The 26,267-nt window shown below is 37.3% G+C and overlaps 1 protein-coding gene across 8 annotated transcripts in view; it reads right to left on the reverse strand.

Annotated features, from left to right (window-relative positions):
* ZNF385B (zinc finger protein 385B) overlaps window positions 1–26,267 on the reverse strand; it is a 432,563-nt gene that overhangs the window by 121,870 nt on the left and 284,426 nt on the right. The window contains exon 1 of one of the 8 annotated variants that reach the window (XM_028168593.2): window positions 24,729–24,775. The exons of 6 other annotated variants lie outside the window; for them this stretch is intronic. Coding sequence is in view for 1 of the 2 variants with exons in the window: in XM_007190391.3 (XP_007190453.2) it covers window positions 13,695–13,701 (7 nt within the window). In the remaining variant the exon portion in view is untranslated. Of the gene's footprint in view, window positions 1–13,694; window positions 13,808–24,728; window positions 24,776–26,267 lie in introns of those variants that run through there. One more of the 8 variants, XM_007190391.3, reaches the window with a different exon arrangement.

Genomic DNA, 26,267 nt, shown 5'->3' on the forward strand with positions numbered 1-26,267 from the left:
TGACCATGTGTGTACAGTCACTCTGAGACCATCTACGAGGCATAGGAAGAAAATAATTTTATTCTATCATCCACCTTACTCATCCATGTATTCATAGTTCCTGACCAGATACTGAGAACCATTTAGGATCAGCTCAAGTCATCAGTATCATTAATTCCCAGTCAAGATGATTCAGAATTGACTAACCTATGCAACTAATGGGAGGCAGTTCATTTCAAAGTCATTTATTCTGTTCCTGAAGCCTGAAAGTCACACTGGCCCTTCACTGTTTGTTCAGCTGATCACAGATCAGAGGTAATGACATTTACATTGCTAACAGACTTTGCTCCAACTGTGTTAACTCCTGGTTTGGTGTAGTTTCTTCTACCTGAGGAAAGCTTATTTGACCTCCTGCATGAAACTTTAACTAATTATCTGAATAAGAACATTCCCTTACTTGTACATCCACAAACATGCACACATATTAAATATAGAAATGTATGAAATTCTCTAATTACCTATTCCATGTGAGAATCAGGACTGATGTGCAAAACAAATTAAAGTATGTGTTATTAATTTACCCTGATATACACATTAAATTACTTGAAAAATCTGGGCACATTAGGAGAGTACCTTTCAGTCATTGATCTAAGTCTATGTGACAATGACCTCTTATCTTGGGCTTGTAAAATCAGACTGATAGAAAAAAATATATATTTCAATGGATTAAATCCTGGATAACATGGAGAACAGTCACAAATAAATTGATTTTTCTGTATAGCAAATTTCAAGCAGCTAAATCTTTTCTTCTTTAATGTTTCTTTGATCACAATTATTAGCATATGTTAACTGTTACTGGTGTGAAATGAAAAATGAGAATTCCAAACTCAGTTTCCTTTATTAATGAGCACTAAATGACCTCAAACCAAAGCGAGATAACTAAAAATATCCCACTGGCTTGCTTGAAGTATAACTGGTAGAGTTTAAAATACCTGCTAATTGTTAACTGTTTTAATCTATTGCTTGACCAGTCAAGAATAAGCATACACAGACAGATGTTGAGGTGACAATTCAGATGCTCACATCTCAATATAATCCGTGCTATGAATTTAAACACCTATAAACTTGTAAAGTGTTTTGAGATCGGTCAATAGCCTACATAGTTTGCATAATATTTTATCTTAAAGTCTAGTAAAATGTATAAATTTGATTTCAGAGTTAAATTCAATGCAGTAGGATTTAATATGTTCTTAAAAATAATAACCAACAATTTTGAACAATTTTCTATGCAGCAGGTGCTATGCTAAGTGATTTCTATGCATTATATAATTTAATTTTCATTAGAACCCTGTGAGGTGGACTCTATTATTTCCATGTCACAGAGAAGATTGAGGAATTTTAGTGAGTTAAGTAACTTGCTAACTTACTGTTAATAAGTGACAAAACTTGGATTGAAACCAAACCTTAGTGACTCTAGAGCCAAATTCAAGCTCATATTTGGTCTACTGTGGACCAGAAATGAGAAGCCCTGGAATAAAGTCTCAGTGTCAATCAATTATTAGCTCTGAGACCTTAGGTAAATCACTGAACTTCTCCAAACTTCAATTTTCTAATATATAAAATAGAGCCAAGAAAACATTCCAACAATTCTCACGGAGTTACCATGAAGGTTCAAGAACTAATGTAAGCAAGAAAACTGTTCTTTGTAGAGTGCTTTATAAATATCATTTTATTGCATTGCAATATCTTAACGTTTGATAACTCCAAAAGCATTTTGTGAGGCCAAAAAACATTAAACCAGATATCTCATTAGAGAGAGAGACTTTAGGAAGCTTCTAGAACAATCTTTTCTTCTACTCTAGGAAATTTTAGGTAGATTACCCAGGATGGCACAGGGCAAGTATTAGAAAAAACATTCACCCTTTGTGGGTGCCATGATAAATAAAAGGGAGAGTAGTGTTATGAACTGATATTCGTATTCTCCCAAAATTCATACGTTTAAGCCTTAATCCCCGACGTGACTGTAGTTGGAGATAGGGCCTGTGAGGAGGTGATAGTTAAATGAAGTCATAACGATGGGGCCATAATCCAATAGGGCTGATGCCCTTATAAGAAGGTGTAAACACCAGAGCACTATCTCTTTGTAAGGACACAGAGAGAAGGCAACTACTCACAAGCCAGGAAGAGAGTTCTCACCAGAAACTTCATCTGTGGGAACCTTGATCTTGGACTTCCTAGTCTCCAGAACTGTGAGAGATAAAGGTCTGTTGTTTAACTGGCCGGGTCTATGGCATTTTGTTATGGCAGCCCAAGCTGACTACTATGATCAGTATCATGTTCATCCTTCCTACTGCCAACGTCACCTAAAGAGCAGGGCCAACTGAGTCCTGTCCAGCTACCAGCAGGATAGCAGTGTGGTCTGATAGATCACATGAGGTGCTGACAACCTACAGTTGGGGTCCATGAATGTAAGAATGTCCTAGGCAAGCTTAGCATGAATGGGGCTCTGTATAAACAAAACTGAACAAAACTGTCCAAGTTCAGCAGGTTAAAGGAAATATCCTCAGGAAAGCAATCAAACCAAACCAATAGAAAAAAGGAAAAAAGGTCTCAAAGATGCAGTCCCACATCTGTAAGTATAAATTATTGCAGAAAGTTTAAAACTGAATCCATGCGAAGAATAGATAGTAGAAAAATTCTGATTAACAAAATTACAACTGAGCAAACAAAAGAATTTCTACATTAAAAATAAGTAACATAATTCACTTTGTATCATCCTTTTTCCACCAGAGCACAGTTCCTAAATTAACCTACCAGAGTTTGCCGAGCTAGAAGGAAAGCTAGCTGAAGCCATTACATATAAAAACAAGTACACTTTGAAATATTAATTCTGCAGCGTATTTTCCTTAGGATGAATATAAATCTTATTTCTTGGGAGTTGTGTCTTAATTTATAAGAAGATAAGCAAGTTTTCAAATGCAAACATAGCTTCCCAGGAAGGTCTATGCTAAGTTCTGACTGATGCAAAAGTCATAGTTGATAAAATGTTGTCACCTACCTTCTCCTTTTACACTAATCCTCTTTGAGATGATTTGAAGAGAATATCATTTGGGGAGCATTTGCCTCGGAGTGTAAGGCACTATTCCGGGTGCTTATGGCAGGCTCTGCTAGTTTTCGTGCCAGTCTCCACAAAACCAGAGGTATTAGTTTGGCCAAATTGCTTCCCAGCTAAAGAAAACATTTCCAAGCTTCCACTGCAGCTATCTGGGGTCACATGACTAGGTTCTGGCCAATAAGATATAAGTGGAAGTGATAACTTCTGGGTCATGCCCTTAGAAGGAAAGATGTGTTTCCTTTAGATTTTCTCTTTCCTGCGACCTGGAACGTGGAAGTGCGGGTGAGTTGAACGTGTTGGGGGGAAAAAAAAGAAATGCAGACCAGAGGTGGCTAAGCAACAAGATGGAGTAGCTTGAGCTTCCAAAAAGCTTTTGTTACTATTCCTGGGTTGTTAGGTGAGATAGAAACAAGCGTCTAGCTTGTGAGAGCCACTGTATTCTTGAGCATTTGTTACAGTAATCTATCCTGTATTTTCATTAGTAGAGGACTGTACATATACCTTGTGAGGCATCACTATCTCAGTTTTACTAGAGATTGAGGCTTAGAGAGATTTAAAAACTTCCTTATAATCACATAGGTAGTAAGCAGTGAGGCTAGGGTTTTTAATCAAGTGCCTTTCCCATTAGACCCTTTTTTATACTAATAGAGAGAAAATTACTAATTTATAGAAAATTACTACTGTGCCACTTTCTAACACCTGATCTATTAATCTCACAGGATTATAAAATTGCTTCAGTTTCCTTGAATTAGAATCAGTGCCACAAACCCCTATGTTTCTAATAAAGTACCTGACAGTCAGTTATCAACTCCTCCAGGACCTATCCCTCTTTATACAAAATGTTCCATTAGGAAAATTATGGAGAAAAAGTATGCTGATTCTCCTGGACTGTGCAATGGAGGGCTAATCAGAATGCCCTAATAATTTACAAAATAATACATTGGAAAATCACAATGACTCAGAAACAGATCAGAGGGATTTTTGGTGTGCGCTTTCTTCCGTAGTGCTATCCTTAGGTTGACACATAAATTTGTTCTCAGAAGGCAACATATGTGCATTCATTCAACACTTAACAAATATTTATTGAGTGCCTACTCTATGTCAGGTAGTTCTTTACGTATTGGGGAGACAGCAAAAGAACAAATGAGACAAAGTCCCTGCATGCTTGGAAAATATACTCAAATGCATATAATGTAGATAATGTCCTACACAAGTAAATGTAACAGGCTTTCAATGTGTGTCAGTAGTTTGTATTTTTAAAATAAACTTTCTGTTTTGGAATACATTTGACTTTACAGAAAAATTACAAAGATAATACAGAGAGTTCTCACATACTCCTCACCCAGTTTCCTCTAATGTGAACATCTTATATTATCATGGTACATTTGTCAAAATTGAGAAATCAATATTGGTACATTTCTATTAACAAAAGTCCAGACTTTATTCATATTGTACTGATGTCCTTTCCCTGTCCAGGATACAATCCCAGAATACCACATTATACTTACTCATCAAGCTTCCTTAGTCTCCTCTAGGCCTTGACAGTTTCTCAGTTGTTCTTTTTTTATCTTGACCTTGAAAAGTTTGAGGGGTACCGGTATTTTGTAAATATCCCTCAATTTGGGTTTATTTAAATGCTTTTCTCATGGTTGGACTGAAGTTACGAGTTTTTTGAAAGAATACCACAGAGGTAGAGTGCCCTTTTCATCACTTCATACAAAGGAATAGATGATAGTGATGACTTATTACTGGTGATGTTAACCCTGATCTCCAAGGATGCCTAGGTCTGTTTATTAGAGAATGGTATTTAGAAATCCAGATCTGGATATTGGGTGTGCTCACTGCTACTGGGATGTCATTGTTTGCACCCTCTTCTTAGTAAGTAATGTGATTTTAAAAATTAAATAATTTTTGAATGTCAGAACTGATGAGCTCCATTTCCATAAGTCTGCATCAAAAAATAGTAAACTTATCAGGGAATACATACATATACATATATACACACACACGTACACACACACACATTTGGAGGTGGTAAAATAATGTTAGGTATAAAACGATAAAATGAATTCTTTAAATGTTACATTTCTGTCCTTTAAATTCTAAGATGCTAGGTCTTAAGGAATGTACACATGAACACACTGTAGCAGAAATGTGTTTTGGAAGGCTCCTTAAAAGAAAGAGGGCATGACCTTCTTCAACCTGCCCTCCAGTCTGCTGCCTGGCGAACAGAAGTGGTGATTGGAGCTCTAGTAGGCATTTTGAGTACCAGGGCCATATTTAGGACTGGCAAAGTGTTGAGCTAGAAAGAGCCTGGTTTCCTCAGTGAAGTTCTGGGGGCATAATACAAATCCTGGATTGCAGACCTCCAGACTTCTATCGTGTGGGAGAATAATAAACTATCTCCATAAACTATTATTATCAGGGCTTCCCTGGTGGCGCAGTGGTTGAGAGTCTGCCTGCCAATGCAGGGGACACGGGTTCGAGCCCTGGTCTGGGAAGATCCCACATGCCGCGGAGCAGCTGGGCCCGTGGGCCACAATTGCTGAGCCTGCGTGTCTGGGGCCTGTGCTCCGCAACGAGAGAGGCCGCGACGGTGAGAGGCCCGCGCGCCGCGATGAAGAGTGGCCCCCGCTTGCCGCAGCTAGAGAAAGCCCTCGCACAGAAGCGAAGACCCAACACAGCCATAAATAAATAAATAAATAAATTTTAAAAAAAACAAAAAAAAAAACAATTATTATCAGAACTCTGTTTCTGAGTCGAGTGCAATTCCTAACTAATATAGGTAGTTTGGAGAAGAGGCAGAAGTATTTTCTGTAACAAGTACTTTATTTTAGTCCATGTAATCATCAAAACCACACTATGCTTATAGGTGAGAAAATTAAAGATTAGTGACATTAATATAATTCTTAGGTTTACACAGCTCAATATTGAAACTAAGCCAGAGTTTAAACCAAACCCTATTTTCCCAGCACAACATGCTAAAATGTCTTGCTTATAGTAGGTACCTAGAACTATGTCAGTTACTAGCAATGGGGACATATACATTATTATATCTCACTGAACACGTAATACAGGACAACATTTAAATAAGTAAAATCATGTATATTTAAATATGCAATGAAATGGAAACATGAATCCATAGTTTGAGCCCACCTACTGCTCTCCATGATCAGACTTCAAACAGTAGAAGTGGCATCAAGGTCACTTTAGAAGTATAACCTCAGAACCGATTATGTATGCAGTTTTTCAGTCCACATATGTAGGTTTTCTCTCTGGGCTCGAATGGGATACCATTCAAACCATCCATCAATCTGTCCACCCACTTATGCACTCATATTAACTGAGCATCTACTATATGCCAAGCAACCAATATACCTATTAGTTCCTGTACATACAATGTCGAGTAAGACACAGTTCCTATTCTCCAAAAGCTTATAGTTTAGTGACAGAAATAGAAAAATAAATAGTAGACAATTACAACAGAATAGGGTTTCTCAGCCTCAGCACTAATGACATTTTGTACCGAATGATTCTTTGCTGTGGGAGCTGCACATCGCAGGATATTTAGCAGCATCCTGGCTTCTACTCACGGGCTGCTGTTAGCACCCCAACACTTTGTTACCACCAAGTATCTCTAGACATTGTCAAATGCCCCCTAGGGACAAAAATTATCCTGCTACTTCCTACTTCCTCCCACCCCAAACGACAACTGCTATAATAGAGTATAAGCCACCATAAAACTACAAAAGTTGGGTATTTAACAATGGAGCCCCAGGGTCAGAACAGTTTTCTGGAGGAAGTAACTTTTTCACAGAGGCTTGAACGTTCACTAAAATTCAGCCAGATAAAGTAAAGGATTGTATGTGTGTATCTGTTTTTATGTGCATCAAGAAGGCCTTCTAAGCATCTGCAAAGACTCAGAGTTTATAAAGAGTACAATATATATCTGGGAGAATAAAAGTGGTTTAGCTTGCTTAGAGTGGGGAGGTATGCATGAAAAGAAAGTATGAAAAGGTACATATGCATGCAGAAGAATGCAGGGGTCTAGTCATGACAGGATGAGAGATTGTAATCAGAAAAGGCAAACATTTGGGGAAGAAGGAGTTCAGTTTTGGATGAGTTAAATTTGAGTTGCCCGAGGGACAACAAACCAAGTGAAGATGTTCAAAAGAAAGTTAGATTTCTGTTTCTGGAACATAAGGACATGACTGAGGCCAAAGAATAGAGACTATCTACATACAGAAGCCATATGTGTAGATGAAATGACCCAGGGAGAATGTAGAGTTCCAGGAAGGAGGAGCCCACAGACCTGACAGTGGCAAAATGGGCAGATGTGAGTGAAAACAAGGGTGATCATGATGTCACAGAGGGAAAATGAGATAATTTCATAAACATGACATAAAGATCAAGTAGGATAAGGAGTGAGACACTCCACTGGAGTTGGCAATCGGGAAGACATGGTGGCCTTTGTGAGAGCCAAGTTATTGGTGTGTTCTTATAGGGAGATGGAGTGAATGGGATGGGATCAACGAGAAACACTCTCAAGAAAGTTGCATGGTAGGGTAAGTGACAAACGCACCCAGAGTCAAAAAAAAAATCAAATTGAAGGCGGGTGGGGATGGGTAATAGGAATTTTAAGCATGAGTTCTGACTTCAGGTTAGCTGTGGATGCTGCTTACAGGCTCTGTTCTTGCTTCTGGCTCTCTGAGTCTCCTGGGTATTTATATTAAGCTATCTCATAGAATTTCTGAATGTAAGCACAACTGGACTGTTTTGCCTCTTCACAATATGCCACATGATTCAGGGTGACTTAACAGTACCCATTTACTTGTCAATAGTATGTCTTCTGAATAAAGAATCAAGTTTTTATACCTGACTCATTCGGCACTAACATTATTCAGTTCCCTTCAAAAACACAATGATTCTACTAGTTTAAAAGCAAGAATTTCAAAACAATAAGCCATTTTATCAAGCTCTAAAAATATATTTATTTAAGTGTGTTTATGAAAATCTTCCCTTGAGTCTTGAGTAATTGACTCATGGGAGGCTGAAGCTGAAAGGTATGATAGAGACCTTCCTCTTCTTTCTTCACCCCTCATCCATTCAGTGATTTTAGACAAATCACTTCCCTCATGTCTTACAGTTCTTTCCCTTCCACTCCATAGCCACTACTCTCACCTTCATTACCTCTCCCCTGTGTCTCTGTAATAACCTCCTAACTTGAGTTCTTGCTTCTAATCTTTGCTCTCTCCAAGTCTTTGCCATACTTTGATAGAGTCGTCTTCCTAGAACACATATATGAACCATTGACAAACTCTACTTGGAACTGTGTCATGGCTTCTCACAAAAATCCAGAATTGTGTGTCACGGGAAGCCTTTTCCATCTGTTCCAGCCATCACTTGCATGTTTCATTTCATACTTATATTCCATCCATACAGGACCTTTATTAGGTCCTGAGGCTTTATGCTGACTTAGTCCCACAGGCCTGTGCTCTTACACCATCTATCCCTTGTTCATCTAGAGAATAATACTCAGATTCAGTTCAAGCATCTTCTCTGTAAAGTCTCTGTCAATCTCCCTTCCTTCACCTAAACCCAGATAGGACTAACTACTCTTCTTTGGTGCCCCGCCCCAACACAAAAAATTTATACCGTATATAAATACCTGTAATAGTATCAAAACCACTTTACTACAAGATGCAGAATAAGTATTTGATAAAATTCAACATCCATTCATGATAAAAACTCTTACCAAAGTGGGTATAGAGGGAACATATTGCAACATAACAAAAGCTATTTATGACAAACCCACAGCCAAAATAATACTCAATGATGAAAAGCTGAGAGCCTTCTCCCTAAAATCTGGAACAAGACAAGAATGCTCACTCTCACTATTTCTATTCAACATAGTATTGGAAGTCCTAGCCACAGCAATCAGAAAAGAAAAAGAAATAAAAGGTATCCAAATTGGAAGGGAAGAGTTAAAACTGTCATCATATACAGATGACATGATACTATATATAGAAAACCCTAAAGACTCCACACAAAAACTACTAGAACTGATAAATGAATTCAGCAAGTTAGCGGGATACAAGATTAACATAAATCTGAAATCTGTTGCATTTCAGAACAGCAATCTGGTGCATTTCTTTACAATAACAATGAAATATCAGAAAGGGAAATTAAAAAAAAACAATCCTTTAAAAATCACATAAAAAATAATTAGGAATAAATCTGACCAAGGAGGTGAAATACTTATATGCTGAGAACTGTAAAACATTGATAAAGGAAATTGAAGATGATTCAAAGAAATGGAAAGATATCCCATGCTCTTGGATTGGAAGAATTAATATTGTTAAAATGGCTGTACTACCCAAAGCAATCTACAGATTTAATGTGGTCCCTATCAAATTAGCCTTGACATTTTTCATAGAACTAGAACAAATAATCCTAATGTTCATATGGAACCATAAAACACCCAGAACTGCCAAAGCAATCCTGAGGAAAAAGAACAAAGCAGGAGGCATAACCTTCCCAGACTTCAGACATACTACAAAGCTACAGTAATCAAAACAGTGTGGTATTGGCACAAAAACAGACATATGGATCAATGGAACAGAATAGAGAGCCCAGAAATAAACCCACCCACCTACGGTCAATTAATCTTTGACAAAGGAGGCAAGAATATACAATGGGGAAAAGACAGTCTCTTCAGCAAGTGGTGGTGGGAAAGCTGGACAGCTGCATGTAAATCAATGAAGTTAGAACACTCCCTTACACCATACAAAAAAATAAACTCAAAATGGCTTAAAGACTTAAATATAAGACATGACACCATAAAACTCCTAGAAGAGAACATAGGCAAAACATTCTCTAACATTAGTTGTACCAGCGTTTTCTTAGGTCAGTCTCCCAAGGCAAGAGAAATAAAAGCAAAATTTTAAAAATGGGACCTAATCAAACTCAGAAGTTTTTGCACAGCAAAGGAAACCATCAACAAAACAAAAAGGCAACCTACAGACTGGGAGAAAAATTTGCAAATAATGTGACTGACAAGGGCTTAATTTCCAAAATATACAAACAGCCCATACAATTCAATAACAACAACAAAAAACAACCCAGTCAAAAAATGGGCAGAAGATCTAAATAGATATTTCTCCAAAGACATATAGATGGCCAATAGGCACATGAAAAGATGCTCAACATCATTAATTATTAGAGAAACAAATCAAAACTATAATGAGGTACCACCTAACACTGGTCAGAATGGCCATCATTAAAAGTCTACAAATAACAAATGCTGGTGAGGGTGTGGAGAAAAGGGAACCCTCCTACTCTGTTGGTGGGAATGTAAATTGCTGCAGCCACTATGGAAAACAGTAGAGAGGTTCCTTAAAAAATGAAAAATAATAGAGTTGCCATATAGTCCAGCAATCCCACTCCTGGGCATCCACTCAGAGAATACCATAATTTGAAAGGATACATATACCCCAATGTTCATAGCAACACTATTTACAATAGCCAAGACATAGAAGCCACCTAAATATCCATCGACAGATGAATGGATAAAGATGCGGTATATATACACAATGGAATACTGCTCAGTCATAAAAAAGAATGAAATAATGCCATTTGCAGCAACATGGATGAACCTAGAGGTTACCATACTAAATGAAGTAAGTCATAAAGAGAAAGACAAATACCATATGATATCACTTATATGTGGAATCTAAAATATGACACAATATGAACTTATTTACAAAACAGAAACAGACTCATAGACATAGAAAACAAACTTATGGTTACCAAAGGGGGAAGGGGGTGGGGGAGGGATAAGTCAGGAGTTTGGGATTAGCAGACACAAACTATGTATAAATTATGTTTATATACAAACTATATAAAAACTGCATTTATCTATGTATAAAATAGATAAACAACAAGGTCCTACTGTGTAGCACAGGGAACTGTATTCAATATCCTGTAATAAACCATAATGGAAAAGAATATGAAAAATATATATATATATATATAAAACTGAATCACTTTGCTGTACAACAGAAACTAATACAACATGGTAAATCAACTATATTTCAGTTAAAAAAAAACCACTTTATTACACACATTAGTTTTTACAGGTGTCTCTCCTATTAACTCTCAGTTCCTTGAAGATGAGGCTGCTTTTTACTTTTTTAATGCTTAAGTGAAACATGGCACATATTCGAAGCTCAGTAAATATCTGTTGAATGAATCTAGTCCAAGGTCTATTACTGTCAATGAGGAGATAGGTCCAGAAAATTTATATGACTTACCCTGATCTAAAATGATTGGCTGAGCGGGGAACAGACATTCTAGATGTTGCCAGACTTTAAACTAGGGCTCTCAGTATACACTGGGACTCCACCTCATCTGTTTGAAAAGAAAGCACCCAGGGCCCAAATTTATAGGTTGTTAACTTGGTTGAACAAAGTTTTTTTTTTTTTTAATTTTTATTTTTTTAATTAATTAATTAATTAATTAATTAATTAATTTATGGCTGTGTTGCGTCTTCGTTGCTGTGTGAGGGCTTTCTCCAGTTGTGGCAAGTGGGGGCCACTCTTCATCGTGGTGAACAAAGTTTTAATATGAAACATTTGAGTGAATATTTGACGAAAAAATAGTACTCCTTTCAGGTTGAGAGACAAAAGTGGGACAAATAATTTTAAAATGATGTATTTTTGTCTCACCTTCTTTCCTACTCTCTGCCCCTTCTACCTGGTTGACCAGTTAGCATTATATTTTCCAAGTGTTCAGAATCCCTAAGTACATACCAGCTGAAGACAAATTGTTATCCCACTCTTCTTGCTGACAGAAGAAAAAAAAGTCTGTCTTAGATTAAGAATTTACTATAAGTACTTCATACTTAAATAATCAATAGTAGGTTGAAATTGTTTTTGTTTGTTTTCACTATTTAAAGGTGAGTATCAAAAAGAGAGAGTAATAAATTCTAGGCTTCCTTAGAATTATATGATTACATTGCCTTATATGAGGAGACTAAGTTTGTGTTAGATTACAACATTTTTTTTCTAAATGACCACGAAGATAACTAGCTTGTCCTTTTCACTCATGATCACAAATAAAACAGAACATTTAACTGGTGAATATGTTTTATTTGGAATGCTTTAATAGTTCTTAGTATATAACATTAATATGTAATGGCCCTAAAGAGTCCATTAAAACTCTGCACAACAAGCTGCATTTTAATAATGCAGAGACGATGTGAGATGGAAGCCAATTTCTGCCGTTTAGGTAACATAAGCAAAAAACAATTTCCTGAAAGAGCTAAAGCTTATAAGTAAAAGACAGTTAAAATGAACACGCCCTGGGCTTCCCTGGTGGCGCAGTGGTTGAGAATCTGCCTGCCAATGCAGGGCACACGGGTTCGAGCCCTGGTCTGGGAAGATCCCACATGCCGCGGAGCAACTAGGCCCGTGAGCCACAACTCCTGAGCCTGTGCATCTGGAGCCTGTGCTCCGCAACAAGAGAGGCCGCGATAGTGAGAGGCCCGCGCACCGCGATGAAGAGTGGCCCCCGCTTGCCGCAACTAGAGAAAGCCCTCGCACAGAAACGAAGACCCAACACAGCCAAAAATAAATAAATAAATAAATAAATAAATAAATAAAATTAAAAAAAAAAAAGCTAGGAACATGACTTTAAAAAAAAAAAAAATGAACATGTCCTACAGATGGCAGAACTTAACATTGGCCCCAAAAGCACAGGAAAAGAGAAGATTAAAAAAATTCTTCCAAACCCAGGTTTCTTTCAAGTCTTCTGCTCAAAAGAGGATCAAGGGTACTAATGAATATTCAACTTCTAGTTTCTTCTAATAATAAATTCCATTTCAAAATCTATGAAGTAAAACAAACTTGCCCTATGTTTAGGTTCTTTCAAAAGATAAAGTGGTCTTTCATATCTCTGTGGTAGTCGATGGGCCTTGAATATGAAAAGAATTGACATACCCAGGTGAGGTCAAAAGCTGGGTGCCAGGCTTCCCTGGTGGTGTAGTAGTTGAGAATCTGCCTGCTAATGCAGGGGACACGGGTTCGCGCCCTGGTCTGGGAAGATCCCACATGCCGCGGAGCAACTGGGCCCGTGAGCCACAATTACTGAGCCTGCGCGTCTGGAGCCTGTGCTCCGCAACAAGAGAGGCCACGATAGTGAGAGGCCCGCGCACCGCGATGAAGAGTGGCCCCCGCTTGCCACAACTAGAGAAAGCCCTAGCAGAGAAACGAAGACCCAACATAGCAATCAATCAATAAATAAATCTTTAAAAAAAAAAAAAAAAAAAAAAGCTGGGTGCCATGTTGCCAATGCCAGCTTCTAACTGCCACTGGAAAGGTGAACACTTTGCAGGCCCTTTTCTCTGGATCAGCAACACTTCTGATATAAAGAAATCTTGTTCTGCTTGAGCAGATTTTCATTTCAAAGAGGAAGAATGAATAAGGAAGATGATTTTTCTCATCTCTGTATTGAACATCCCACAAGTTAAGACCCAGTCCTGCCATCAGCCCTCATGCAAGCAGAGAGGTAAGGGGTGGTATTTGAGTTCTGTCAGACTTACCCACCATGATTGCTTAAATCATCTTCCAATTTAGTCTCTCTCTCTTGGGAAGGAGCCTGAGGCCATGAAAACCACTCATTCATCACCTGCCACACCACAGTGATTCTCTGAGCAGACATCCTGGGCTGGCATAATTTGCTTGACAGCCCTGAGGTCAACTTGCCTAGTGATTGAAGAATCTTTTCTTTTCCATCTTCAAATATTATAGTGCACTGTCCTTTGTGTACATGGACGATGTTCCTGACCCACCATCAATGGTGGTGAATCTGAAAAGCAAAATGTGATGACACAGTAGGGCTGGGCTTGAGGGCTATACAAGGAAGGAAAATGTCACAAAATGACAGAACTCTTGAAAAACCCTGCCCAGCACTGCACAGAAAGCTCTGCATTAGTCTGCACCTTAGGCTTTTAGAACCCCACACTTTCAGCCACTCTGGTATTTTTTCATATTTTGGTCTTAGTTTTCAGGAAAATTTCTATTATCTGAAACAATTTCATATGTTGACTGGTACCCCCTATATTTAAGGGACAAAGAAGCATTAAATAATAATCATACTCAAGCACCTTAGGGAGAATTCAGGAAGACATGTCAGCTTTCATTTTGAATTTTCTTGTTACTTGTTAGTTTGCCTCTCAGACTTAATGCCAGGAGGAATAAAAACCATCATTACGCTCTAGCTGCTAAAATGGCATATATGAAGTGAATAGGGGGCTTAATTCTGGTCTAACTGGCTCAATTTCTGCTTGTATCAGCAGAGGGCCCAGCACTGAGAGATCCAGCTTCTGGTCCATTCTCCCATCAAATCCAAACCAGGTAAAGCTGCCCAAATACACACATTCCACAGGGAAAAGAGGAGTAAGGAAGAGAACAAAAGAAGATTAAGGAAAGGGAGAGCATGTATATATATTTCTAAAGTGGGCTAACTGGGAAACTGTATTGGCATTTCTTTAATCCATAGCAATTTCCTGCACACCAGAAAGGGAGAAATAGCAGTTCTCTTCCACCCCAGTCGAAGCCCAGATTATATGTCTATTTCCTATTTGTGTACTTCCACTGAAACTGAACGATACATGGAGAGTGTTTTCTATAGGGTCCCAGAATTTAGAAATAATAAACCAAGGCTCACTTTACCTTACTAGCTCTGTGAATAAAAAGAAAAATGTCACTGAGACACCATCAGTTTAGTCACTGGAATGCAAGCACATTTAGAATTGTGAAACTGTCCCATTTCAGTGATAGGAACTGATTCCTATGGAAAGCTATGTAATGGGTCAATTTGAAAAAAAGGATGTTATTGTGATGTGAATATTTATAGCTAGTGTGAAACCTAGTGTTGATCTCTGATTTTTCTTTTGTGAGGCACATCTAATTGTAGTCAGATATCCAATTCAGCATTCATTAATCTCTCATCACAAGTAAAAAAATTCTAAAGGGGGTAAATTTAGCACAGTATAGTGGAAAGCACGTGTTTATTTAATTTTTTTTAGATTTTATTTATTTATTTTTTGGCTGCATTGGGTCTTCATTGCTGTGCGCGGGCTTCCTCTAGTTGCGGCGAGCGGGGGCTGCTCTTCATTGCGGTGTGCAGGCTTCTCATTGTGATGGCTTCTCTTGTTGCAAAGCACAGGATCTAGGCGTGCGGGTTTCAGTAGTTGTGGCACGCAGGCTCTAGAGTGCAGGCTCAGTAGTTGTGGTGCACGGGCTTAGTTGCTCCACGGCATGTGGGATCTTCCTGGACTAGGGCTCGAACCTGTGTCCCCTGCATTGGCAGGAGGATTCTTAACCACTGCGCCACCAGGGAAGCCCCAAGCATGTGTTTAAAAAGGGCTGGGTTAACATCCTTGCTGTAGAATCTGTGTGTAACCCTAGAGAAGTCACCTAAACTCCCCCTGTAATGGGGAAACTAATATGTACATCAGTGGATGATGCCCATCTTCCAGGGTTGACAGAATTGAGTGAGAGAGGGAACAGACCCTAGGGACAGACAGCTGGGGTTTGAACTCATGCTTCACAGCCTCAGTAGACCTTGGCAAGCGAGTGAATCTCTCTGTGTCTCAGATCTCTCATTTGTAAGATGGGGATTATGTTAGGATTTGTTTCACAGTAAGATATGAGACAATGTGTACATGGGCGTCAAGCCCAAAGCCTGGTATCTGAAACTTTTACCTGCACCCATTTTACCTGTGACTGTTACTGTTGTTGCTATCATTATTACAATTATTTTTCCATCCAGCATGTGGTAGTGCTCAATAAATAGTAGCTTTATTTCTCTTTTTAAAATTCTCTTTCTGTCTCCTTCAAAGTATTTTACATGTTTACTACTACATAAATATCATCTGATGTTTCAGCTTTCCCTTTAGATAAATGTTCTACCTGACACACTTACTTATGATGACTGATGGTAACCACAATCCTAGAAAGTTAAGGTTTAATGAGACTTCAGAGAGTTTCTAATTATCCAGTTATTTATTACAAAGATAAGACAATCCTGCAGCCTGTGGAACAAAAACCACATTCACAGAAAGATAGACAAGATGAAAAGGCAGAGGGCTATGTACCACATGAAGGAACAAGATAAACCCCCAGAAAAACAACTAAATGAAGTGGAGATAGGCAACCTTCCAGATGAAAAATTCAGAAAAATGATAGTGAAGATGATCCAGGACCTCAGAAAAAGAATGGAGGCAAAGTTCAAGAAGATGCAAGAAATGTTTAACAAAGACCTAGAAGAATTAAAGAACAAACAAACAGAGATGAACAATACAATAACTGAAATGAAAAACACACTAGAAGGAATCAATAGCACAATGACTGACGCAAAAGAATGGATAAGTAGCCTGGAAGACAGAATGGTGGAATTCACTGCTGCAGAACAGAACAAAGAAAGAAGAATGAAAAGAAATGAAGACAGCCTAAGAGACCTCTGGGAGAAATCAAACGCAACAACATTCGCATTATAGGGGTCCCAGAAGGAGAAGAGAGAGAGAAAGGACCCAAGAAAATATTTGAAGAGATTATAGTTGAAAACTTCCTTAACATGGAAAGGAAATAGCCACCCAAGTCCAGGAAGCGTAGAGAGTCCCATACAGGATAGACCCAAGGAGAAACACACTGAGACACATAGTAATCAAATTGGCAAAAATTAAAGACAAAGAAAAATTATTGAAAGCAGAAAGGGAAAAACGAGAAATAACATACAAGGGAACTCCCATAAGGTTAACAGCTGATTTCTCAGCACAAACTCTACAAGCCAGAAGGGAGTGGCATGATATACTTAAAGTGATGAAAGGGAAGAACCTATAACCAAGATTAGTCTACCCAGCAAGGATCTCATTCAGATTCGATGGAGAAATCAAAAGCTTTATAGACAAGCAAAAGCTAAGAGAATTCAGCACCACCAAACCAGCTCTACAACAAATGCTAAAGGAACTTCTCTAAGTGGGAAACACAAGAAGAAGAAAAGGACCTACAAAAACAAACCCAAAACCGTTAAGAAAATGGTCATAGGAACATACATATCGATAATTACCTTAAATGTGAATGGATTAAATGCTCCAACCAAAAGACACAGGCTTGTTGAATGGACACAGAAACAAGACCCATATATATGCTGTCTACAAGAGACCCACTTCAGACCTAGGGAAACATACAGACTGAAAGTGAGGGGATGGAAAAAGATATTCCATGCAAATGGAAATCCAAAGAAAGCTGGAGTAGCAATACTCATATCAGATAAAATAGACTTTAAAATAAAGAATGTTACAAGAAACAAGGAAGGACACTACATAATGATCAAGGGATCAATCCAAGAAGAAGTTATAACAATTATAAATATATATGCACCCAACATAGGAGCACCTCAATACATAAGGCAACTGCTAACAGCTATAAAAGAGGAAATCAACAGCAACACAATCATAGTGGGGGACTTTAACACCTCACTTACACCAATGGACAGATCATCCAAACAGAAAATTAATAAGGAAACACAAGCTTTAAATGACACAATAGACCAGATAGATTTAACTGATATTTATAGGACATTCCATCCAAAAACAGCAGATTACACTTCTCAAGTGCACATGGAATATTCTCCAGGATAGATCACATCTTGCTTGAGTCACAAATCAAGCCTCAGTAAATTTAAGAAAATTGAAATCCTATCAAGCATCTTTTCTGACCACAACACTGCGAGATTAGAAATCAATTACAGGGAAAAAAACGTAAAAAACACAAACACATGGAGGCTAAACAATACGTTACTAAATAACCAAGAGATCACTGAAGAAATCAGAGAAGAAATCAAAAAACTACCTAGAAACAAATGACAATGAAAACACGACGATCCAAAACCTATGGGATGCAGCAAAAGCAGTTCTAAGAGGGAAGTTTATAGCTATACAAGCCTACCTCAAGAAACAAGAGAAATCTCAAATAAACAATCTAACCTTACACCTAAAGGAACTAGAGAAAGAAGAACAAACAAAACCCAAAATTAGCAGAAGGAAAGAAATCATAAAGATCAGAGCAGAAATAAATGAAATAGAAACAAAGAAAACAATAGCAAAGAGCAATAAAACTAAAAGCTGGTTCTTTGAGAAGATAAACAAAATTGATAAACCATTAGCCAGACTCATCAAGGAAAAGAGGGACTCAAATCAATAAAATTAGAAATGAAAAAGGAGAAGTTACAACACACAACACAGAAATACAAAGCATCCTAAGAGACTACTACTAGCAACTCTATGCCAATAAAATGGACAACCTGGAAGAAATGGACAACTTCTTAGAAAGGTATAACCTTCCAAGATTGAATCAGGAAGAAATAGAAAATACGAACAGACCAATCATGAGTAATGAAATTGAAACTGTGATTAAAAATCTTCCAAGAAACAGAAGTCCAAGACCAGATGGCTTCACAGGTGAATTCTATCAAACATTTAGAGAAGAGCTAACACCCATCCTTCTCAAACTCTTCCGAAAAATTGCAGAGGAAGGAACACTCCCATACTCATTCTATGAGGCCACCATCACCCTGATACCAAAACCAGACAAAGATACTACAAAAAAAGAAAATTACAGACCAATATCACTGATGAATATAGATGTAAAACTTCAACAAAATACTAGCAAACAGAATCCAACAACACATGAAAAGGATCATACACCATGATCAACTGGGATTTATCCCAGGGATGCAAGGATTCTTCAATATACGTAAATCAATCAATGTGATAAACCATATTAACAAATTGAAGGAGAAACACCATACGATCATCTCAATAGATGCCTAAAAAGCTTTTGACAAAATTCAACACCCATTTTTGATAAAAACTCTCCAAAAGGGGGCATAGAGGGAACCTACCTCAACATAATAAAGGCCATATATGACAAACCCACAGGAAACATCATTCTCAATGGTGAAAAACTGAAAGCATTTCCTCTAAGATCAGGAACAAGACAAGGATGTCCACCCTCACCACTATTATTCAACATAGTTTTGGAAGTCCTAGCCACGGCAATCAGAGAAGAAAAAGAAATAAAAGGAATACAAATTGTAAAAGAAGAAGTAAAACGGTCACTGTTTGCAGATGACATGATACTATACATAGAGAATCCTAAAGATGCCACCAGCAAACTACTAGAGCTAATCAATGAATTTGGTAAAGTTGCAGGATACAAAATTAATGCACAGAAATCTCTTGCATTCCTATACACTAATGATGAAAAATCTGAAAGAGAAATTAAGGAAACACTCCCATTTACCATTGCAACAAAAAGAATAAAATACCTAGGAATAAACCTACCTAGGGAGACAAAAGACCTGTATGCAGAAAACTATAAGACACTGATGAAAGAAATTAAAGATGGTACAAACAGATAGAGAGATATACCATGTTCTTGGATTGGAAGAATCAATATTGTGAAAATGACTATACTATCCAAAGCAATCTACAGATTCAATGCACTCCCTATCAAATAACCAATGGCAGTTTTAACAGAACTAGAACAAAAAAATCTTAAAATTTGTATGGAGACACAAAAGTCCCCAAATAGCCAAAGCAGCCTTGAGGGAAAAAAATGGAGCTGGAGGAATCAGACTCCCTGACTTCAGACTATACTACAAAGCTACAGTAATCAAGACAATATGATACTGGCACAAAAACAGAAACATAGATCAATGGAACAAGATAGAAAGCCCAGAGATAAACCCACACACCTATGGTCAACTAATCTATGACAAAAGAGGCAAAGATATACAATGGAGAAAAGACAGTCTCTTCAATAAGTGGTGCTGGGAAAACTGGACAGCTACATGTAAAAGGAGAAGGGATGAAATTAGGACATTCCCTAACACCATACACAAAAATAAACTCAAAATGGATTAGAGACCTAAATGTAAGACCGGACACTATAAAACTCTTAGAGGAAAACATAGGAAGAACACTCTTTGACATAAATCACAGCAGGATCTTTTTTGACCCACCTCCTAGAGTAATGGAAATAAAAACAAAAATAAACAAATGGGACCTAATGAAACTTCAAAGCTTGTGCACAGCAAAGGAAACCACAAACAAGACGAAAAGACAACCCTCAGAATGGGAGAAATTATTTGCAAACGAATCAACGGACAAAGGATTAATCTCCAAAATATATAAACAGCTCATGCAGCTCAATATTAAGTAAACAAACAACCCAATCCAAAAATGGGCAGAAGACCTAAATAGACATTTCTCCAAAGAAGACATACAGATGGCCAAGAAGCACATGAAAAGATGCTCAACATCCTAATTATTAGAGAAATGCAAATCAAAACTACAATGAGGTATCACCTCACACCAGTTAGAATGGGCATCATCAGAAAATCTACAAACAACAAATGCTGGAGAGGGTGTGGAGAAAGGGGAACCCTCTTGCACTGTTGGTGGGAATGTAAATTGATACAGCCACTATGGAGAACAGTATGGAGGTTCCTTAAAAAACTAAAAATAGAACTACCATATGACCCAGCAATCCCACTACTGGGCATATACCCAGAGAAAACCGTAATTCAAAAAGACACATGCACTCCAATGTTCATTGCAGCACTATTTACAATAGCCAGGTCATGGAAGCAACCTAAATGCCCATCGACAGACAAATGGATAAAGAAGTTGTGGTACATATATACAATGGAATATTACTCAACCATGAAAAGGAACGGAACTGGGTCATTTGTTGAGACGTGGATGGATCTAGAGACTGTCATACAGAGTAAAGTAAGTCAGAAAGAGAAAAACAAATATCATATATTAACACATATATGTGGAACCTAGAAAAATGGTATAGATGAAGCAATTTGCAGGGCAGAAATTGAGACACGGATGTAGAGAACAAACGTATGGACACCAAGGGGGGAAAGCGGCGGGGGTGGTGGGGGTGGTGTGATGAATTGGGCGATTGGGATTGACATGCATACAGTGATGTGTATAAAATTGATGACTAATAAGAACCTGCTGTATAAAAAAATAAATAAAATAAAATTCGATAAAACCCCCGAAAACAAAGATAAAATATCTCAGTCCCAAAGTGGCTCATTCCCCACAAGAACAAAATATAAATATATAGTTTATATTAAAATATTATATATATAAAGTATATATTTATATATTTTATATAAAGTATATATATTTTGTAATATAAAGTATATATTTATATATTTACATATGTGTATGTATATACCTATATACACACACACATATATCATATATATTCAAGTTCTTAGAAACTCTTTTTGTAATCATATGAAATTTTTTATGCTAGTATTTTTTATTCTTTCCACTGTATATTTCCTATTTGTTCCACACAATTCAAAATCCTCATTCAGTCCTTTCTATATTATCTGTATAGTGTGGTTCCAAAATGAAATTTCTTCAGCTTCCCCGTGGTTCTTGGATTAAGGAAAAACGTGAACATTTTTATTAGAAGATGTTTTATTTGAGTAGAACATATTCTTTGTTGACTGGGAAAATAGACAGCAATTAAAGGGCTTAGGGGGATATGACTCCCAAAGAGACAGTCAGAACGGAGTGGGATGCAGAGGATTGGCCTGGCTAAAACTTTTCCTATAAACCTTCTTAAACGACTCTGTATACTAATCATCCCTAAAAAGTTGCTCCCCTGGTGAAGTTTTAACTTAATCCCTTCTAAGCAGGGCTAATTTTTTAGAAGCACCTCAAGACTGTTCTATCCAATGGTGATCTCAGCACCTGCTAGGGCTTTCGGGTGGAGAGTAAAGCAACTGGCCCTTCTCCTCCTGCTTTGACTTATCCCTCGCTCTGCCTACTTAACGCTAAGAATATGTTCCCCTTGGGGTTCACATAGATTCTCTCTCTTGTCCTCATAAATTGGACATGATGGAATGCATGGGTTGTCCTCTACAGATAAACTGAGGCACAGGCAGAGCCTTTCAGTGACTTACCAAGTGTCAGAGTTGTTAGGCTGAACCTGAGGTTTCCCTCCAGGTCCATTCCATAAGGTCAGTTGGACCCCAAGGTCCCTTCCGCTCCAGGGACTCTAAATCTCAGCTTATTTTCTTTATCCTCAGTGGAAAACAAGGCCCAGAGCCTGTCTCATGGTCCATAATGAGAAAATGTAGTGGTGTTAGCAGAACTACGATGTTTTGAGATGACAAATTGGGCAGGAACAATACCTTTTCAAAAATTAAATCACTGAAACCTGTGTATATCTCATTTATGAGGAATAAACAGTTATGAATGCCCTTAAAAATGAGACAAATCTGAGACTGGCAGATCTCTCTCTCCTTCTCTGCTCTTCCTCCCTTTTTCATTATCTTCTGGAAAACATGTAGATCTCTACATCCTGTTCCTCTAGTTGTTCACACAGGCAAACATAATGTCTACTTGGGAAAAAAAAAACTGTTTCCTTAAATAACTGCCATTTTATTAACTCATAAGTATAGCACTGGCCACTGTAATTTAATAGTCTCAGGAAGTTGGATGGCTAAAACACACAATTCAATCAAAACGATCATTACACGAGCTCCGCATTTTTATAGAATGCTTTACTTTGGCAGTAAGTCTACCTCATTAAAAAACTGAGAATGAAAGTATGACATTGTGATTAACCCCCTGTTATATGCTTACAAGAGCAGAATTCTACAGCAAATTTCATCCTGTCAAAGTGTAACTCTTTAGTAACTGGGAAAATGAATACTGAACAAAAGTACCCGATAAGATTGCTGGATAATTTTTTTTTACATAAAAATATACCATAAAACTCTTCGGAATTATGTCTTATCATTTCATGGTCCAGATGGGGTTGTTGCATTATGTTAATTATTAACAAGGTCACAAAATATTAATCTGAAAGTATGTGGGCTCTAACTGAAAGGGGTTTGACTAAACTGCTTATGGAAGGTTTTTTGGCAGCTCTAATCAGCAGATATTTTACTCCTCCGTGTCTTCTTTTTTATTGGTAGCAGGCTCTAATGCCTTCTGAAAACTCCCTAAAACCTTATATTAAGTATATTATAAGTAAACACTGTGAATCTTCAAGTGGGAGTAGTGTATTACAACCTACTTGGGGATTCTAAAACTAAGTCTTTGCAGTGAGCTTTATTTATTCAACCCACCATAAATAGTTATCATTAGAAGGGGAGACAAAGGAAATAATTTGTCTGGGATTCAATTAAATTTCTCCAAAATATTAATATTGCTTTAAATTATGATAAAAATGAATTACTTGCTACCAATGGGAATGAAAACCTGGTCTGGGGCAAGAAACATTTTCTTTAAACTATATTAAACACTGAAGTATAACAAAAAATAGCCTTCAGAAATTATATATGAAAAAGAATATTAAATTATCTGAAAAAGACACCACTCTATTAATTTTATCCTGTTTGCTGAGCATTTTAAATATTTTCCATTTAAACACTTTTTCTTTACCCAAAATTATCAGCAACAATAATGTCCTTGAAAATTCTTTTACAAATCCATCATGAATCCATTTTATTAAAACTCCATTTATATTTCTAACATATAATTTCAATAAGAATTTTTATTAGGAATATTTTTTAAATTATTGAATGGAAAAATATCCCCTCATTTATTCTACAAGAACCTGGGTAGTTCAATTTTCTTGCATATAAACAAGAATAATTGCTTAAATATTTGAAAACACTTCTAAAAGATAACAAAGTTCTGTAGAGTACACAGAGACCCCAGTGTCAGGAAAGGCAATTTGTCCTTGCTGTTATTAATAAGACACTAACATAACCTGGTTCTCCCAAAATTTCAACTACCATCACTTTTTAAGTTCATACATTTTTCTATACCATTCCTTAGCCCAGCTTAGTTACAGCTAGGGTGACTACGTAATTTACCATTCAAACCAGGGGAGTTTTGAGAATGAAAGGAGAGGCTATTAATAGGCAGAGACTGGAACTGTCCCAAGCAAACTGGGATAAATGATCACCTTAGTTATAGCCATCTTCCTTCATAACCTTTCTGCTGTCATTAAGTTAAAGAGCACAGGTGTAGCAGTCACCTTCTCCAAATTACAATTTCCACTTCCAGGTCACATAAGTGATGATGGGAAAGGGAGGGGTGGAAGTAAAACAACCAGGCATACTTCTTTTAACTTTGAAAAGGAAAAGCTGGCAAAAAAGGACAAAAAGACCAAAGAAAATAAGACTGTTTACTAGAAGAGAGCAAAGGTTAAAAAAAAAAAGTTACCTTGCTGCCTGAGTTACTTGCTTCTCATTTTCCTTTGAGCCCTTAGCCTACTAGTACAGGTTAGTATTTTGTTTAGATTAATTTATTATTGTTATTAAGCAGCTCTCATTTCAACTTAATTTGGCAGTAACACAAATAAATCTAAATAAATATTAGAATAAGAGGTGGTTAATTCCATCAGTTTTCATTAATGAACAATGCTCAAAGCTATTGTAAAGGATCCAGTGCTCTCAAATGGCAGCTATGCTCATTTAGTCATTGTCAACTCATCAACATACACTTTATAATACCTACCTTTTTGCGTATGTTACAGCAGGGAAGAGACTGTTCACCACCACTTGTTTCTAGACTTCTTTGTGACTGCCTACATCTAAGCCCCAGTGTTCTAAGTGTAAGTCACAGATAATAATACCCTAACATATGACTTGAGCCAGCTAATGGCACTTGGCCTAAGGTTGATTCAGTTACTAAAACTACCATCATTGCTGCAAGCCCACTGTAAGCTGATGTTATTTTTGACATTAGTATTTTTGAAGCTAGTTCAGTTAAAGAGGAGATGCAATGCCAAAAAATGCTTGTTAAGTAGCACTCATCTCAGGACAGCAATATCTTATACATACTGTGATGCAAAGCTGCTGTCTCAGGTGATACAGGTGAATTCTTACTATAAGTTAGAAATGATTCGCGGGCTGCGGATCTATGATAATATGATAAAACAAATTTTATGTAAGCATAAGATAAATGTCAATGAAAAATAATAACCTGATTTTTATCTTCATTTAACTTAACATTAATCACTGAACAGAGAACTTAGGTCGTAAAAAGTGAAAACTATTATTTAAAACTTTTTTTAAATCTGTAATTAGGACGATTCAAAGGAAAAATCATCCTTTAAGTATCTGATCTTTTCTTACTACTTGCATAACAAAGAATTTCGCTTTTTTAAGTAAAATGGCTTTCGTAGGCCTTTTTATTTAAATAGTTAGGCCCCTGTGGGGGACACTGTGGGTTGTTTAACAGCTGCATCAGCGTTCTTTATTCCTTCCTGGAAAGCTTAAAAACTACATTTCCATAGAAACCATATAGATAATATAGCATTTAAAAAAATGTTTTCAAAGCAAATCTTTTGCGAACAGTTTAGGAGTATATAGAAAAATCTCTAGGAACTACTTTGTTCTCTCTTTTGGAACTGTATGAAGTAAATTCTTTAGAATCTTTTAGAGAATCTAGTTATTAAAATCTGTATTAGGTTTCTATTGCTACCTAGCAAATTATCAACAAACTTGTTCGCTTAGAACAACACTCATTTATTATCTCATCGTTCCATACATAAGAAGTTTGAGTGCGCTTGACTGGATTCTCTGCTTAGAATCTGACAAGGTCAAAATCAAGATGTGGACTCTTATCAAGAGGCTCTCAGTTCTGGCCTGGATTATTAGTTCTGCCCTCTGAGTCATCCTCCCTTTTTCATGAACAGTAAAATATGTTTGCAGCTGAGTAGTTTTATTAGCCTGCTTCCTGTAAGTAGAATTTTGGACTCCAATGGCCTCCTTTCATTTTGGACTCTCTTGTTTCTTTCCATCCGAGTTGGTAGTGTCTCTGCTGATGTAATTGTCCTAAAAACTTTGTGGGTTTCTGTGGATGGCACAGCAATGCTCTCCATTAGAAAGAAGCTACATCCACAAAATTTTTTTTTTTTAAACAGGTAATATCAGTCTTTATTTATTTATTTATTTGCTTATTTTTGGCTGTGTTGGGTCTTCGTTTCTGTGCGAGGGCTTTCTCCAGTTGCGGCGAGTGGGGACCACTCTTCATCGCGGTGCGCGGGCCTCT

Source organism: Balaenoptera acutorostrata, chromosome 8 (assembly GCF_949987535.1).
Source record: "Balaenoptera acutorostrata chromosome 8, mBalAcu1.1, whole genome shotgun sequence".
NCBI lineage: Eukaryota > Metazoa > Chordata > Mammalia > Artiodactyla > Balaenopteridae > Balaenoptera > Balaenoptera acutorostrata.